This window comes from Camellia sinensis, chromosome 11 (genome assembly GCF_055761805.1).
Source record: "Camellia sinensis isolate YWXY chromosome 11, ASM5576180v1, whole genome shotgun sequence".
NCBI classification, from domain to species: Eukaryota; Viridiplantae; Streptophyta; class Magnoliopsida; order Ericales; family Theaceae; genus Camellia; species Camellia sinensis.
Genome location: NC_138971.1, coordinates 53,392,366 through 53,411,395, shown reverse-complemented (window position 1 = coordinate 53,411,395; position 19,030 = coordinate 53,392,366). Strand labels below are relative to the sequence as shown.

At 41.2% G+C, this 19,030-nt stretch overlaps 1 protein-coding gene and 1 long non-coding RNA gene across 8 annotated transcripts in view; one reads left to right on the top strand and one right to left on the bottom strand.

Moving 5' to 3' along the window:
- The window catches only part of LOC114318917 (nuclear pore complex protein NUP155-like), a 52,380-nt gene that overhangs the window by 2,849 nt on the left and 30,501 nt on the right, over positions 1 to 19,030 (bottom strand). For 5 of the 7 annotated variants that reach the window (XR_014343894.1, XR_014343893.1, XR_014343895.1 and 2 more), the window contains 2 exons: positions 11,850 to 12,068; positions 11,355 to 11,681 (listed from right to left, as the gene is read on the bottom strand). Coding sequence is in view for 1 of the 7 variants with exons in the window: in XM_082893897.1 (XP_082750023.1) it covers positions 11,355 to 11,647 (293 nt within the window). In the remaining 6 variants the exon portion in view is untranslated. Of the gene's footprint in view, positions 1 to 11,354; positions 11,682 to 11,849; positions 12,069 to 19,030 lie in introns of those variants that run through there. The other 2 variants (XR_014343892.1, XM_082893897.1) reach the window with 1 other exon arrangement.
- LOC114318918 (uncharacterized) lies at positions 13,269 to 17,098 on the top strand. Its single transcript, XR_003649161.2, has 4 exons — positions 13,269 to 13,314; positions 15,064 to 15,336; positions 15,528 to 15,568; positions 16,968 to 17,098. It is a non-coding gene; the product is annotated as an uncharacterized LOC114318918 (long non-coding RNA).

The window sequence follows — 19,030 nt, the reverse complement described above, 5'->3', positions numbered from 1 at the left end:
TGCAAATCTCACTGTTCAAAATATAAATTGCCTACCTTAGACCCATGGGGGTGCCTCTCTTTTATAGTTTTCTCAATCCTAATCCCAATAGAAGCCTGACTTCTACAGATTCATGTTTAGTTCTTACTTTGGACTCCTCAAGAGATGCAAATAAACTCCCTAAGAGCTTTATCCTTATGTTGGCTAAGTCCCCTCTTTATTCTAAGACTTTGGTCCCTTAAATCTTATCCGCTTACCTCGGCCTAAAGGAGATGACCTCGGCATAAAGACCAGGACACGTGGCACCTTGGCTGACACGTCGGCGTCACCTTGGCCACGTGTTGGTCCTCAGAAAATATATCCCCACAACTGCCCCCCCAGGTTCTATTACCTCGGCATTCTGAGGTGATGGAACCTATATCATTCCTTTCTTCCAGTATGTCGGCTTACAGTATTTAAGCCGTGATCATTATGTTGGCCGATATGTCTTCGTTAAAGAACAAGAATTCTAATGAACTCCTTTATGCGTATGAGCTGTCAAACATCACTTTTCAACTGTTTCATTCACGCGTTTTATCCTTATTGGATCGTGCTTATGACGCGCCAGTAAGCCATCTTATCTGCGTGCGCCGTCTGACGCATTCGCTGTCCCAGGCGCATTTATTGTCCTCTTTTGCCGCCGTTTCAAGTTTTTGACAAAACTTGTTTTTCCCTCTTTCGTGTTCTTCACTTTTACATCGATTCCTTTGCCTTTTCTCTCTCTAGCTCTTGAATGCGCCATTGTTCCTGACTTCAAGCTCTGCAATTGCCTTCATTCCTCCTTCCGGTGAAGCTTCTGCCATTTCTGTTACTTTTGTAACCATTGTCTGACTTCAGCGATCCTTACACCGGCTTCTTTTCTTCGGTGAGTTTTACTGTTCCTCTCGTTTTCAATTTCTTTGATGCTTTCTATTGCTTGCCACCATTACTGAATTTGTCTAAACTTTTAACTTTGTGAATCATACATCTGAATGTGTTTTTTCCACGATTTTTGCCCTTGCCCATATCTTGAACACACGCACTGTTTCACCACTTCCTTGTACTTTTGCCATTGTTCTTGGCCCTACACTTCTTGTATTCTTTATACTCTTGATAGACCATCTCTGTTCTTGATTCTAAAACTCGTTCTTGTTTCTGTTTTTTGTGCCTTTTCCAGATTCGTGCCTTCAATCTTCGTTTCCATAGACTTAGGTTTGGGATTTGTTTGTAGAACCCATAATTTAGGAAAAACTGAAACGAAATCCCACTAGATCCATACAAACCCTTACCAAAGTGTTCTTTTAGGTTTTTGGCCGAGGTCCTTTAACCCTTCCCAAAACACTTCTTGCTGAAATCCGATATCTCCATTTAAGCCGACATCATGGGTATGTGGAAACATAGGGTAAACACCCCATCCAAACTAGAATTCTTTAGACAAGAGTTTAAAATCCCAGCCGACGTCCATCTGAGGCTGCCTGGGGATGATAACTCCATCATGCCTACTGATGACTCCATGCTTTTCCTTGTGGTAGCCTTCATTGAGTGTGGACTTCGGCTCCCACTCAACATCCTTTTCCGTGAAATACTTCATTATTCCAAGTTGAACCCAATGTAACTTTCCATCAATTCCTATCGAACCATCAATGGTATCATAGCCTTAGCCAAACAAGAAAACGCTAAGATCACATTAGCCGACATCCAGTATTGCTACACTATGTGTGGCCTCAAAAAAGACACCGGCTACGTTTAGTACCTTAAGCCAAGGTCCACTGAAAACAAAATCGTTGCTGACCTCCCTGACTCTAATAAGGGAGCTGCGGATGATTATTTCATTACTTCGGGGAACTAGGAGTTCGCCCCAAATGAAGACCTCCATCTCTTCCCTCTCCTACGATCAGTCTTTGTAGAGGGCAATGGTAAGAGCCCTACATTCATACCTACTTTATTTTTTAAAGTCTTTCATACTTTGTTCGTTTCTTAATGTCTGTTTTTCTTGCAGCTGCTCCTAAGCCACCAAAGAACTTTCGCCAATCCTTCATTCCCAGCAAGGATTTGAAGAAACTCCTGGACCTGCCAGTCCATAAGCGAACAGCGCCTCTGCTTCTTAATTTTATTCCAACGTACAAATCAGCTTTGCCCGATGTCCCTAGGAGGAAGAAGAAAAGCCTTTCTCCACTATCTGCCACCACTCCACAAACCGTATCCACATCTCGGACAGACCAAGGATCAACCTCTGATCTAGCTAATCAACCTTCAACTTCGGCTCCATTCTTGATTCCAATATCCCAATGCCGCCATCGATGCCGAACAATTTCTACTGCCGAGATGGGTCGCCCAAAACCAATCGCAAAAGATCTCTTGGCCAGTATCCCTTCTGATGTTGATGCCCATCCAACACAGACCCAGCCTCCTTCAAAGCCAAAGCGACTCAAAAAGGCTCAGCCAAAGGCAAAGGTGCCTCAGATCGATTCTGAGGATTCCTTGCCTATTTCCAAAGCGGCTCCGAGTGGGAAAACTGCTTCTATCCCTGCGAAGAGGTCCGCTGAAACACTTCCCTCCGAATCCACCAAATCTAAAAGGCCGAGGTTATCTTCCGTAACAACCTCGGGCTCTAAAAAGCCTGATGCCCCCTAGGCCCCCGAAATCACTTTGGAAGATAAGCCCGTTATGGCTAGTAATAGCGCCGATGATATTAATGTCGGCGTTACGCTCAGTACTTCTCTACTTTTTCTCCGCGATCTTGACCGGAACGCCGAGTTGAGTGAGTACGAAAATTATGCTTTGATGCTCCAACGTTCTGTTCAAGTAAGTGTCTTTCATCTGGCACTTTTTTCCCTTTTTTCTCATACTTAGAAATGTTCTAATAACTTTTGTTCTGTTCAATTTCAGGCTATTCAGCATGCCCATTCTTTCTTCATTCAATCTTTTGAGAATCGAGAGAAGTTGGCCGAGATGAAGAGGGAGTTCTCTGCTTTTCAAAAAGCCAACAAGAGTTTACAATCAAAGATGAAAAAGTTAGAGGACCAAGCAGAGGCTGCAATCAAGGCCCAAACTGATGCTGAAGAGAAGGCTGAATCTGCCGAAGCCATCAGAAAGGTATCTGAGTCCCAGAGAAAAGAGGCCGAGGAGAAGATGGCCCAAGCCGAAAAAGAGCTTCAAGAAGCCTTGGCCACCAAAGTGATTGAAATCAAAGGCGCCGATGAGAAGGCGTACACTCAAGGCATGGTCGACGTCACGGAGGCTTATGAAATTCAAGTGAAGCAGGCATGCAACAAGGGTTTCACCCTTGGTTGGATGTCTCTTCTAAAGAAGCTTGAGGTCCCCGAGGACTCGCTACTTCGGAAAGCCGACGACATTCCTCTTCCGTTCCCTCCAACTCCTCCACCAGCTCAATCCGATGATGAATCTGAATCTGAAGACGAGGCCCTGGTGAGAAGACCCAAGGAAGCAACTGGGGCCAAATCCCTCCCTCAGGATGAGCAAGTCTTGGACTTGACTCAGGATGAGGAGGGTGATGAGGTTCCTGAAGATGCTACTGTTGAAAAGGAATTAGCCGATGTCTCCCTTGCCGACAAGAGTATTGATGAAACCTTGCAAGAGATTGATGCTGAGCTTGTGGCGGAGAAGACGGTCGAGGTGGCTTCTCAACAGACTTCCGAGGTCCTAACCCAGCTTACTGCCGATGCTAAGGAATCTTAATTTTCATGTCTTTTTCTTCTGTCTTTTATGCGTTTGCTTCTCTTTTGTGGGAACAATTGTAAGCTTTTGGCCGACGTGCCTTTTCTGAATATTTAATACAACTTTCCTTCTCTGAGTGCTTGTATCTTTGTTTTCTCTTTACTGCTTCTGTATCATTCTATACTTAGAATATTCTGTATGTGTTTAACACACTCTTTCTTCTTTGTGCAATCTTCTTGGGGTGACACACCTCGGATAGACAAATTTCTCGGTTTTACTTAATCTTGTAAACTTTTAACAAGTGTTGAACATCATACTGGTTTAACTCAACTTGTAAATTGCTACAAATTTCAACAAGTGTTTAAACAATAGTCTTTGTTTAACTTCAACTTGTAAATTGCTGCAAATTTCAACAAGTGTTTAAACAATGATCTCGGTTTAACTTTGACTTGTAAATTGTCCACAAATTTCAACAAGTGTTAAACAATGATTTCGGTTTAACTTAACTTGTAAATTGTCCACAAATTTCAACAAGTGTTAAACAATGATTTCTGTTTAACTTTACTTGTAAATTGTCCACAAATTTCAACAAGTGTTAAACAATGATTTCGGTTTAACTTAACTTGTAAATTGTCCACAAATTTCAACAAGTGTTAAATAATGATTTCGGTTTAACTTAACTTGTAAATTGTCCACAAATTTCAATAAGTGTTAAACATCTTGGTCTTCTCTCTGCCCCATAATGTGAACCTGAGTTCCACTTGGGTTCTCATTTATGCATTCCAGGAACAACATTATGTATCGTTATCAGTCACAAGTGTTTAAGAATGTTGTTAAAAATTTTATTTATGACGTCGGCAAAAAACAAGTCAAATCTCAATGATAGAAAAATTTCAAGTTACAAGTGTTCCAGGGTCTTGGCAATTCTTTGCCCTCATTATCTTCAAGCCGATATGCCCCATTGCCCAGCACTGAGATGATTCGGTAGGGTCCTTCCCAGTTTGGGCCAAGTTTGCCCTCTTTGGGATCCTTCTTATTGTCGACGACTTTCCTCAGGACTAGGTCGCCGACTTGAAACTCTCTTGTATTGACCTTCTTGTTATAAGCTTTTGCAAGTTGTTGCTGGTACGCTGCAAGCTGGATTGTAGCTTTCTCTCTTCTTTCTTCTAAAAGATCCAGATCTCGAGCTAAGAGTACATCATTAGTCCCGTTTTCTACTCCCTGGGTTCTAATCCCAGGGATGTCGACCTCCAGTGGAATGACTGCTTCTGTGCCATAAGCCATGGCGTAGGGGGATTCCCCTGTTGATCTTCTAGGAGTAGTCTGATATGCCTAGAGTACATTGGGTAATTCGTCTACCCACTTTCCTTTTGCTGCCTGCAGCCTCTTCTTTATCCCATCCAGAATTACTTTGTTGGATGCTTCTACTTGTCCATTGCTTTGTGGAAAGCTTGGGGTTGAAAAGTAATTCTTGATCTTGAACTTTGCACAGAAGTTCTTGATTAACTTGCTGTCAAATTGAGTTCCATTGTCTGCAATAATTGCTCTTGGAATTCCAAACCTGGTGATAATGTTTCGCCATATGCAGTTCTTGACGTCCACATCTCGGATCTTGGCAAGGGGTTCTGCTTCTATCCACTTTGTGAAGTAATCTGTTGCTACCAGCAAATACTTTCTCTGTCCAGTTGCTTGGGGCAATTTCCCAACGAGATCTATGCCCCATTGGGCAAATGGCCAAGGACTGGATACAGGGTTCAGGTCAGCAGCTGGCTGGTGTATCAAAGGTGCAAACCTTTGGCATTGTTCACACTTCTTCACACAGGCTTCTGCGTCTTTTTGCATGTAAGGCCACCAATACCCCTGGGTAATGGCCCTGTGAGCTAATGATCTGCCCCTAGTGTGGCTTCCACAAATTCCTTCATGAATTTCATATAAAAAATCTTCAACCTACAAAAGATGTACGCACCTTAACAGGGGTCTAGTGAAGGACTTTCTGTAGAGATGCCCTTCTGCTGTCAGACTAAATCTTGCTGACTTCAATATGATCTTATGTGCCTCCTTGCGGTCATCTGGTAGCTTTCCTTCTTTTAAGAATGCAACAATTGCGTCCATCCAGCTTGGTCCCATGTCCACACACATTGTTTCGCGCTCTGTGGTAAGTGGTTCGATGCTTGGGCCCGACAAGTAGTTGATCATTATTGTTCTTGCTTTTCCAGGTTGTACTGCACTAGCTAGTTGGCCAACGCATCGGCGTGGCTGTTATCATCTCGGCTTACCTGAAGTAGTCGGCAGTTCTGAAACAAGGCTGACGGTCTGATGACTTCCTTCGTGTAGGCCGACATTCGTTCATCTGGGGCTGCAAACTCACCTGTTGTCTGGTTAACTATCAGTTGTGAATCACAAAAAACTATTACCTCATCTGCTTGTACTGTTGTTGCCAACCTCAGTCCTGCAATGAGTGCTTCATACTCTGCTTCATTGTTTGAGGCCTTGAACCCCAAACGAATTGACTATTCTAGTAGCTGCCCATCTGGGGATATCAATACTACTCCTGCCCCCACTCCTTGTCGGTTTGAACTCCCATCAATAAACAGTCAAAAGGAATCGCCGATGTAAATGCTGCAGGGTCTGAGTTTGTCCTCTTTCCTTTGTTCTTTTGCCTTTGACTGGGCTTCTCCTTGCTTGGTTGGACATCGTTCATCCTGGCTCAATGGAGCCCGATGTTCGATGGATTCTGGCGTGAACTCGGCCACGAAGTCGGCCAGAACTTGGCCTTTGATTGCTGTCCTTGGCCTGTACTCCAGGTCATACTGGCTTAGGGTGACTGCCCACCTGGCTATTCTTCCTGTCAGGTCTCCTTGTTTCAGTAAGAACTTCAGGAGGTGCTCTGTTAGCACCATAATTTTATGGGCCTGGAAGTAATGGTTCAACTTTTTTGAAGCCATTACTAAAGCTAGTGCCAATTTCTCTAAGGGTAGATACCTCGTTTTTGCGTCGGCTAGAGTTTTGCTTATATAATAAACAGCTCTTTGCTCCCCTTTTTCTTCTCGGATTAGTACTGCACTTATCGCATGTTCTGAAATGGCTAAGTACAGGAACAACACTTCCCCAGATTCTGGATTTGAAATAACTGGAGCTGTGGTCAAGTACTTCTTTAGATCGGCCAAAGCGGCTTCGCATTCTTCTATCCACAGGAAGTCTGTGGCTTTCTTCACCAAGTTGAAGAAAGGTCTGCACTTATCTGAGCTTCTGCTGATGAATCTGTTCAGGGCTGCGGCCCTTTCAGTTAGCATCTGCACCTGTTTTGCCGACGTCGGGCTCTTCAGCTCTAGGATGGCCTTGATTTGATCTGGGCTGACCTCGATGCCCCTTCTAGTCACTAGGTATCCTAAAAACTTACCAGATCCAACTCCAAATGCACACTTCGATGCATTGAGTCGGAGCCAGTATGTTTTAAGGATTTCAAAGACTGCTTTTAGATCGGCGAGATGACCCTCAGGCTCCTTGGTCTTAACGACCATGTCGTCGATGTAGACTTCTACTGTTCGGCCAATCAGGTGTTTGAACATTTTGGTTACCAACCTTTGGTAAGTTGCTCCTGCGTTTTTCAGCCCGAAAGGCATTACTCTGTAACAGTACAGGCCTTTTGGGGTGATGAACGCGGTCTTCTCTTCGTCTGGGGAGTACATGGCTATCTGGTGGTACCCCCTGTAGGCATCTAGGAAGCTCATTCTTCCATGCCCTAAAGTGGCATCTACTAGCTGGTCAATTTTGGGGAGAGAAAAGCTGTCTTTGGGACAAGCTTTGTTTAAACTAGTAAAGTCTACACAGACCCTCCACTTTCGTTCTTCTTTTTCACCACTACTGTGTTGGATAGCCATGTCGGGTAGTGAACTTCTCTAATGGCCATGGCCTCCAGAAGTCTGTCTACTTCTTCCTCTACTGCTTCGACGTGCATCAACGTCGGTCTTCTGGGTCGCTGAATTACAGGTTTTGCCGACCTGTCAACATTCAGTTTGTGGCAAGTGACCTCGGGGTCAATGCCAGGCATTTCATAAGGTGTCCAAGCAAACACCTCAATATTTGCTCTTAAAAAAGCTTCCAACTCTTTTTCCTCTTCTTCGGCTAAGCCCGAGCCAAGAAGAAAGAAACATTCTTCATCCCCGTCTTGGACGAGGATTTTCTTCAGTGCCTCTTCGCTCTTCTTGGCTGGCTCTTTGCTGACGTCTTCTAGGACTTCCACGTCCTCATCTTCAATTTCTGCCTTTTCTGGCTCTCGTATGCTGTAGGTAGATTTCATTGCTGCCATGGAGCAATTCTTTGCCTGCAGCTGATCGCCTCTGACTTCCTCTATCCCATGCTCTGTTGGGAATCGCAGTAGTTGGTGCAATGTTGAGGGAACTACCCCCGTTGCATGCAACCATGGTCTTCCCAAGATGATGTTGTAAGGGGAGGGTGTGTCGATTACGATGAACTCTGTTGTTACCTTCCTGGTGCCTGCTTGCACCCCCAAGTTGGTTGTTCCTAATGGCCATGTCGGCGTTCCATTGAACCCGACCATTGGGCTATTGGATTGCTCCATATCGTCTAGGTGAAGGCCGAGCTCCTTGTAACATCAAACGTATATGATGTCGCAAAAGCTGCCTTGGTTAATCAGGATGCGTTTTACTTGGCACTCCCCAACCTGGAGGGACACTACCAAGGCATCATTATGCGGATGCTGTATCATCTCAAGGTTGGCTTCTGAAAAGGACACTACTTGTCTTTGGCGCTCCTCTGCCCGATGTCTCTTTTCCCCGACTTGGTAGACATGTTGTAGGTGTCTTACCTTCTGGGTCTCCCCCCTAATTTCGTTCTCATTGACCTTCAAGTGAATCACATTGACTACCCGAGGTCCTCCTGTCTGTGGCTGTTGTGCTGGGGGAGGTGGGGCTGCTGGTGCCTCAGGTAATCTTGCCCGTTCTTCCCTTGTCCTGGTCTCATCGACAAGGTCTCTCAGATGTCCTTGTTTCACTAGGTCTTCCAAGTGCGTTTTCAGGGCTCTACAACCCTGAGTTGTATGCCCATCTTCATTGTGGTAGGCGCAATGCCTGCCAACGTTTCTTCCCATGAATTCTCCTGGAGTCCTCTCTGGCGTTTTGAAATAGGGCTGGTTCCGAATTTGATCCAAGACTTTGGGAATTGGGATTCGGAACACAGTTGTTGCTGCTTGTGTGGCCCTCAATTTTGCCTCTTGTCTGCTCATTCCATTGTTACCTCGACCTCGCTTCGGCGAGCCGTTTCCTTTCTCTTGTTTTATCTCCCTGGTTCCCGCCGTGTCTTCTTCGGCTCTGGCGTACTTCTCGATTCTCGCCATGAGCTCCTCCATACTTTTTGGCAATGTTTTTGCCAAAGACTTTTGTAGTGGACAGTTGTCTTTCAGGCCGTTCTTGAAAGATACGACCGCCACCTCCTGATTACATTCAAGTATTCGATTGAACACCTCATAGTATCTTTTTGCATAGGCCCTAAGTCCTTCATCCTTGCTAATCTTCAGAGCCATCAATGCGTCCACCCTTAATGGCTGCAGCTTGTTTGTCACGAACCTGGCCACAAACATCTCGGCCAGGCCTTCCCAAGTCTTTACGCCTCCCTTCGGTAGTTTGTGGAACCAATTTGATGCAATCTCCCTGAAGGATGAGGGAAACACTTTGCAGAGCAACGGCTCGTTTCCACTATACAATGTCATTGAGTTCAAATATAGTCTAGTGTGGAAGTTGAGATCTGACTTACCATCTTATATTTGAAATCTCGGCATATTGAATCTCTTCGGCGCCTCAAACCTGTCTAATTCCACCGAGAATGGTGTCATCGGCTTATTTGGGGAGGTTACTTCGGCGTCGGCATTCTGTTGCTTTCTCTTGAGGTAATCTCTTAGGTCTTCCTTGCTCCGCCCAGGAGCTCAGCTATCTTTTGATTTTAGTCTTTTCGGTATACTACTCTCGGTCTCATGGTGAGCCCTTTTTGATCCTTCTCCATGAGTTGTGTCGAAGCATAATGCCTGCCCCTGAACATGTCGATGTCCGTTGGGGTCTGCCTCCTTTGTGCGATGCATCCTCCGTGATTCTTCTCTTCTTGACTCTCTTCGTCCGACCTCCCTAGAAGGTCAGTGAGAGTATCTGTCGCTCCCATTGTGTTGAGGGGCTGCGGAGATTGTCTTCAGCCCTCCCTTCTGGGTATTGGCCGCTGGAATTGGTGTGTCCTGCAGCGGGAATGGTGGCTGCATGGCGTTTTGCATCATGAAATTGACGACTGACTGCAGGTCTGCCAATTTGTTTGTCATCTTTTTTACCTCTTCGTCCCTTCGTAGGCACCTGTCCTTCCAAACCTGGAGGTCGTCCTCTTTGTTGTACCTGTTTTGGTTAGGTTTCTTTGGTACGTAGCCAGTCTGGCCGACGCCTTTTACTCCGTGATTCTGGTCATGAGTTTCTGTATTGTACTCGTCTCCTGTGATATCAAGGTCAATCGGTCTCCTACTCCCAGTAGGAGCGTCGTCCCCAATCTTTTCCTTCTGTCCGTTACTGGCCATCTACTCTACTTTCGTTCCCACAGACGGCGCCAAATTGTGTGAGTGATTTTCCGATCACACTGCCCGACTCAATTTTCAGCTGGAGAACACTGGGAGAATAGATAACACCTGGCTAACCTGTAACAGAAAGAGAAGATTCCGGCGGTGGTTCGTCCACCCGGGGGCACTCCGACGATCAAGTCAGTATATCTTTCAAAGATAATCAATAGTGCAAATCTCACTGTTCAAAATACAAAATGCCTACCTTAGACCCATGTGGGTGTCTCTCTTTTATAGTTTTCTCAATCCTAATTCCAATAGAAGCCTGACTTCTACGGATTCCTGTTTAGTTCTTACTTTGGACTCTTCAAGAGATAAAGATAAACTCCCTAAGAGCTTTATCCTTATCTTGGCTAAGTCCCCTCTTTATTCTAGGACTCTGGTCCCTTAAATTTTATCCGCTTACCTCGGATTCTGATATCTTCAGAGATAACCTCGACCTAAAGGAGATGACCTCGGCATAACGACCAGGACACGTGGCATCTCGGCTGACACGTCGTCGTCACCTTAGCCACGTGTTGGTCCTCAGAAAATATATCCCCACACATATAATTCATAAATCTCAATCCCTAAAAAAATATTCTCTGTTTGGTTTCAGTTTTCAGAATTCACAATGTCAAAAAATTCTATTTTTTTGTTTTCTGTATTTTTTGTTTTCATTGAATTTTTTTGATATTTTAAGCAATTTTTTTAATTTTTAGATACATCTAATATAAATACACTTAAAAAGTATAATATTTGTGAAATTTTTTTTTAAAAATTCATTAAATACCACTAATATTAAAAAAAAAATACGAAAATTCAGTACATTTTTTTTTTGTATTTTTGTGTATTTATTAATTTTTTAAAATATTTTTTCACAAATATTTTATTATTTAGATACATCTAAGTAAGGTGCATCTATAAAAGTAAAAAAAAAAAATTGCTAAAATTTTAAAAATATTTATTAAAAACAAAACAACATGAAAAATAAAAAAATTCAATTTTCAAAAAACTGAAATCAAATAGACTGACTGCTACAAATAAATACTTTATGAACCCAAGTGGAATTAACAACGAATAAGAAATTGACCTGTTCGCTGCACTCGTGATCTTGTCACGAACCCCTTCGTAAAATATTGTTGTTTGCTCCAGTGAGAATGTTTCAACAAGAATGAGAGATGCTCCGGTAGTACTTGCATTCATTCTCTGTGCAAATACAGACACTGCCCGCTCACAAAGTATTACCAGCACTGAACGGAGGAGACGCAATCTCAAATTTGGTGATGGCAAAATTGCCCCAGTTGATAACAGCTGGTCGTAAGTATTCAAGACAGGTTCTATTGCACCCTTGCAGGCAGCAAGAAGAGCCCTTGACATCGTCATCTCCAACAGATTCAACCCCTGAAACCAATCGCTCCTACAAAATGATAACATATCAGGTATACAAGCAGTCAGAAATAGCATTAATCATATGAAACCACTGGAGCAGGGAAAACAAAAATAAAATAAAACAAAATTGAATAAAACAGCAAAAAACAAAAAACAAAGAAGGAACAAAAACGAAAATAAAGTAAAAGAAAAGTACCAGTGCAGCCTTCTCAAGGTGAAGGCACAACGTATCTAAAGGTAAAACAGCTCTATCTCCGGGATAAACATGGGAACCAACCCTCTTTAGTACTGCACAAGCTTCAGCAATGCCACCCCTTGAAACAGCTTGATCAATGAGTCTTGCCCATGTCTCTCTCACAATGCTACTCTCAGCATCACCAGAATAGTTTTCAAAATACAGCATTTCGAGACATATCTGAAAGCAGAAAACAAAAGCAGGAAAACCCATCAGATACAAATAAAGCAAAATTGCTAAACACAACTCAATCAGAAATTCAGTAACTGGCTGCATCCTGCATGGGCCCCGCAAACTTTGTCAAAGTGGATTCTCACAAACAACCACAGAGAGAGAGAGAGAGAAAGAGAGAGAGAGAGAGAGAGAATACAATTCAAGTTCGAGAATACAATTCAAGTTTGTATTCCCATATTTGGGATCAGAGAACTGGAAAATTCTAGAGACTAAATACATCTCTTCACGTTAGTGAAACTTTGCATGAAATTCTAGACTATAATATGTGGGGAAAGGGACTAAAACCATTGAAAGATGTGGGGGGGGGGGGGGGGGGGATTTGTAATGTCCAGCATAAAATAAAATAAAAAAATAAATTTAAAAAAAAACAACAACAACAACCTAAAAAAAAGTATGATAATCAAATAAAAAGACAGAGAAATGGAAAAGGAACAGATTTTCCATCAATATTGTAATGTCCAGCAACTGTGAGATAATCAGACAATATTCTTTGAAACTAACTTATGGTAGGTGCCTTTAATTCTTCTGTAAGGCCTCATTTTTTTAGGGGATTGGTTTGGAAGGGGAGATTTGGTCCCCTTTTTTATCCCAGGGATTGTGTGAGAAGTATTACTCAGTATTGTTGAATCATGATACGTATCGTGTATCGTTGTTCTAATTTGATGTTTTGCATATCGTATGGTTTATCGTAAAATATGTTAACATAAAAAAATATAAGTTGAAAAAATATTATTATAGCACAAACACTACAACAAAAAACATTTTGGTGACGTTTTTTAGCAACCAAATTGAATTTAGTTGCCAATTGTATGTTTTTGGCGACAATTACGTGTTGGTCGCCAAAAAATACACCATTAGCAACAAATATCTCAATTCGTCGCCGAAAATGGTTGACGCCAATTTAATTTTTTGCGCGGGAGCGCTAAAAAAGTTTTGGCGACGAAATTAATATATGGCAACGAAAATGTTTGTCGCCAATTTAGATTTTTTGGCGACGGAATTAAAATAGTCGCTGAAAGGTAAATGATATTTATGGCAACATAATGATTTTCGTTGCCAATAAATTTCTTGTCAAAACGATGTCGTTTTGATTTTTTTTTTTTTAATGACCGAATAAACAAGATTGACCTAAAATCAGTCTTCTTCGTCTTCTCATTCCACAACCTGAAGCGGCATAACAGAAGACAAAGAGGTATGTCTTCTCTCCCTCTTATTCGTCTCTCTTTCCCTCTCCCTCTCCCTCTCACTCTCTCACACTGTCTCATCTTCCTCTCTTTCTTCTTTATCATCAATTTCATCCTCTTGTTCGGCATTGCAGAACACAACACAATCAATGGGACTGATTTTTCCCTCACACTCTCTCATCTTCCTCTTTTTCTTCTTTGTCATCAATCTAATTTTTCGGACTGATATTGTGATTTTCAGACTGATATATTCTAATTTTTGGACTGATTTTGGAACTGATTTTCGGGACTGGTATATTCTGAATTTCGGACTGATTTTGGAACTGATTTTGTATTTTTTGGGGACTGATATTACAATTTAGCATCTCTTAGGTCCGCATAGGCTAACACACAAAAGGGTGCTCAGTGAAGTTTAATGATTTGGTTCAGATTTGGGGGTTCAGTGATTGGGGATTCCAGTGAGCTACTGCTGATCTGTTCCACTTTGATAGTGAAGTTTAATATGTTCTAGTCTGTTTTTGATTTGTATATCTGCTCTATGGCTGGTGAATGGGTAATCTGGGCTACGGATGGTTAATCTGGGCTGGTTTTGTATATCTGCTCTATGGGTGGTTAATCTGGCCTGGTTTTGTTCCGAGTTTGCATGCTGCTAGTGTATAGTCCCTATTTGTGCTTGTTCTGGTCTGTTTCTGGTCTGTGCTAGTGTATAGTCCCTATCTGTGCTTGTTCTGGTCTGCTAGTGTATAGTCCCGTTCTATGCTTGTTTTGGGTTGGTTCTCATCTGAGTTTGCATGCTGCTGGTCTGTTATTGATATGCTTTGATATACTCTGAGTTTGCATGCTGCTGGTCTGTTCTTCATCTGCTCTGTAGCTTGTTCTGTAGCAGCTTCATGTATCTAATTTTGGACATGAATTACCTTTTGGAATAAATTGAGAAAAACATGAAATATGAAAGGTGAAAGTGGAAAAATGGCCAAATATAAAAGGGCAAACTGTAAATTACCCTTCAGTTTATATGTGGTTAATGCCACATTATGGGACTGTTTTGTATGGTTTATATGAGTTGTTTATAGTTATTTATTATTTTCAAAGTCAATTTAAATTGTTTTGTGTAGTTTCTATTTATAGTTTATTAGGTAAGACTAGTTTAAGAGCAATGCTACGTCTATTTAAAGTCTTGCTAACAATATTACTAAAAACATATATGTTCCAATATCATTGGATGATTAATATCATTAATTTTTTAACAACGAATCACATTTGGCCTATTATATTTTTGGTAAGATTTTTAGTAAGTTTGTAGTATAGCAGTTTATAGGTCATTCTTAGTTTCTTGGTTATGGATGTTCTGTTGATTGGTTATGGATGTCTGCTGGATGTTCTGCTGGTGTGGCTCTGTTGTACATTGCTGTTGCTGTTGTGCTCTTAGGTTGCAGGGCAATTTTGCTGTGCTCTTAGGCTGCTACTGCTTGTTTGTTAAATTGGGTGAGCTGGTTGCTGTTGCTGCTGTGCTCTTTGGTTGCAGGGCAATTTGCTGTGCTCTTAGGCTGCTATTGCTGGGTTGTTGATTTTGCTTTCATGGTTTTAGTTGGTTGTTGCATTTTCTTGTTTGCTAAATTGGGTGAGCAGTAACAGTTGGGGTGTTTTGTTCTTCTTGTCCTTCTTCTTTTTGTGTCTTTTGGGTGTTGTTGATTGCTCTTTCACCAATTGGCACAGCCTTGTTTTTGTTGTCTATTCTCTCTTGTTTTGTTCTTCAGCTCATGCCTACCTGGACCCAATGGGTTGTCAGCCTGACCCTAATGCTCTTGATACATGGCCCAAGTTGCGATGTGAGGTGTCTGGCCTTAGCCATTTCTTCTCAACCCAAGTATGCTCACTGGATTGGGCTTGGTCCATCTAGTAAGCTCGGCCCATCTCCTTGTTTGGCGCACATCTATAGGGTTCAATGGGCTTGGACCATGCAGGGAGCTCAGCCAAGTCCAGGCCATGCCCCGGTCATATTAACTCCCTTCTTCAATTATATACCTCTGGTAAAAATTATACCTCTGGTAAAAATTATCTTCAACATTAATAAAACTGATTTTTCTCAAATAAAACTATTTGAGTTGCTCCTATTGTAGTTACTTCACAGCTGATAGAATTCTATAAACTAGTTGAATAGTTTTACTTTTGCATAATTTGCTTTATTTTGAAATTGATTCTTGCTTGATTTTGAATTCAGGATTTTATAGTATGAGGGGGTCAGAAATTTCCTTTATACAGGTAAGGGTTTCACTTAAAACAGATTGAGTGAATACTGCATGCAATGATCTACTGTTGAAGTCCATATCCATTTCCTTGGCTTTTCATGTTTCATATCCCATATAGCCATGTTATTACTACAATATTGCTCTATGTGCAGCATAAATGAGGATTAAGATTAATGTTAACTACTTTTTAAGTCCATATCCATGTCCTTGGCTTTTCCTGCTTCATAGGCCATAGAACCCATGTTTGTTATGGAAATTTTGCTCTGTGTGCAGCATAAGTGAGAATTAAGATTATTGTCAACTACATTTGAATAGCATATGTAATGTCATTTTACATGTTATAAGCTCTTTCCAGTGGCTCAGGGATGAGTGGAAATTGTTGAGAACAACCAGATGTTGGTTAAAGTTGTAATTTATACTTCCTTGAAAAGGACAGTGCAGGGCTCAAGTGCCTGGTGGTCACAAACATATATGCCTCTTACATATTGACAAAAAAAAAAAAAAAAAAAAATTGAGTCAAAGAGAGTGCATGGGGAAGGTTCATAAACCTATTGAAGGACCTTTAAGACCCAAAACTCCCTCTGAGGCAGGAATGTATGCTTGGTAGCAAAATTTGAATGCATTATGCACCAGAAGTCTTGGGAAATGGAGCAAAGGAGGACTCTCTGAATCATTTTCAGTCAAAGATCCAAATTCAGTTATTCGTTGAATGTAGCTTCATTGGCCGCTCCCCCACTCAAACTGCTCCAGTTTTTTGAACAATTTGCAGTTAAAGTTTCAATTGTGTAGAAAGGCCAAATTTTCCCTTAAAAATGTCACACGCCAATTTTCTATTTCCCCCACAGTACCCGTTTCCAATGGATATGATAAGGATAAATGCGTGGGATAGTTGTCCAACACACATACACAATTTAGACGCTTGAATCCCCTAATTTTGTATGATGTTCGAAGAAGCAGCTCACATTTGCAAGTAAAAAAATGTTTTTATGCCTCTCACATGAATGAGAGGTAGAAATTCTATATTTTTCCTAAATCTTATTTAATTTCAAATACATTTCAAATAATTTGCATCAGCTTATCTAACAATATCATACAGTAAGCAAAATATACAAGTGTTCAGGATATCTCCCCGTACCAATACCCAACTTTTGGATGCATATCGCAATGTCCTAAGATTTAGGTTTAGGAAGCTTTGACGAGTTGGATACACACTCGCACCCGATACTCATACCTGAGTCCATCTAACATTGTTTCTGTGAGATATACTTGAAGCATTTAGTTTAGTAGCTCTGACTAATATTATAATAATATCCTATCCTAAAAATATGTAATTAAATTTCACAAGACATGCTTCTAAATGAACTTCTAGCATAGTCATGGCTTTTTGTGTTTTTTTTCCTCTTCCCTTGCAGTCGAGTAGTAGAAGCTGTTCCACCTAAAGCTATTGTGATTCCTGCATCTGGAAAGGACGTGGATGTTCAACTGAGGAAACAGGACTTATCATGGAAACATTTTCTTTCCAGTGTTGATCACCACCCTAGGTAATGCCACACTCATATATATATATTTTTCTCCTAGTGACTTATTTACTTTGGTTTAACAATATTTTTCTTTTCTGCCAGATTAAATTACTTTTCTCCTAGTGACTTATTTACTTTGATCCACATAGGTTAGGTGAATGGCTGTATTTTTTGTACTATGCAGATGGCATTTTGTGTCCTAAAACATATGTAGGCTCCCAATTATTTGCCAGTCAATCATAGAGGACTTCACTCAAAACACGTTTTTTTTGGTATTAAACTCTCTATCATACTATGAGTCTCCCTAGTTGTGATATAGATTAGGGATGTCAATTTGTCCTGCTCTGCTCCTGTCTCAACCTTATATCCCCTATCCCAATAATAGAACGGGGAGGGAATGCGATTTGTTTCTCCCACCTCACTTTCCCCACTTCTGTCCCAATTTTATTAATTAATTAATTAAATATATATATATATATATTTAATGTAAAAAAATAAAATCAAAATTTCGTATATATTCTTATTATTTGCCTCCCTATCACTCATCTTAATCTTTTTAGCCCTTAGTGCTCATCAATCGGTGTCCTTCATATGCTATATCATCTAACTTTTATTAATATCAGCAAGAATGGAATGGTTATTTCTTGACCTTCTAAAGGAACAATCATTCTCCTAATTTGGTGAACGATGAATGCATTTCCAATGAAAACTTTTCTATTTTGATAAATTGTATGAAACTTTTTTTTTTTTTTTAATTTTATTGAAACAAATATGAGATTGAATATTTAGATGGAGTAATCATTCCATTCTAGTGAACTAAATACAGTACAAGAGTGGCAATTTATTCATGTACCTCCTCGCTCTTGATCCCGCCCGCACCACGTCTCAAATTTTTTCTACACCGACATGGAATGGGATGGGGACAGAACACCACAAACTTGGCCGATCTCTCCTAATTGTCATTTCTATAATAAAGTATTTGAGACATGTGGAAAGGCTAAAATCTAAAACTGCCTTGTTGGCTCCATTTTCTTCTGCCAACTTTACAAAAAAACTATTATGAGGGGTCTAGGGATACTGCTGCACAGGTTGCCCCGCACAGCAATGACAGCTGCCAGTCAAAACGAAGTTGTTTTCCTTTGTGGAGGATCACCATATAATTTGACTTATAGTTCCTTATATTATACAATGTGATCATGTGTACATGCAAGTTGATGAATCTTATTGACAAACACTTTTGTAAGTATATTTTTCATAATTTACTTTTCAAATCACTACAAGCATTTCATTTAATATGTCTGGTTGTGTTGAACAAACGGGACCTCGATTGGATCTCCGGTTAGAAAATTAGAAGGAAAATTGTAAAACACAAGACTTAAAAGGCCCGTTAGGGGGCCGAAATTGCGAAATGACCACCAAAATCACCGAAACTTGGCACGGACAGCTTGTTCAAGCCTAAATAGACTTGTAGGGAAAAACGGGACTTCTATTGGATCTCCGGTTAGAAAATTAGAAGGAAAATTGTAAAACACAAGGCTTAAAAGGCCCGTTCGGGGGGCTGAAATTGTGAAATGACCACCGAAGCTTGGCACGGACAGCTTGTTCAAGCCTAAATAGACTTGTACGAACAAACGGGACCTCGATTGGATCTCCGATTAGAAAATTAGAAGGAAAATTGTAAAATACAAGACTTAAAAGGCCTGTTCGGGGGCCGAAATTGCGAAATGACCACCGAAACTTGGCATGGACAGCTTGTTCAAGCCTAAATAGACTTGTAGGAACAAATGGGACCTCGATTGGATCTCCAGTTAGAAAATTAAAAGGAAAATTGTAAAACACAAGACTTAAAAGGCCCGTTCGGGGGGCCGAAATTGCGAAATGACCACTGGAACCACCAAAACTTGGCATGGACGGATTTTTCAAGCCTAAATAGACTTATAGGAACAAACGGGACC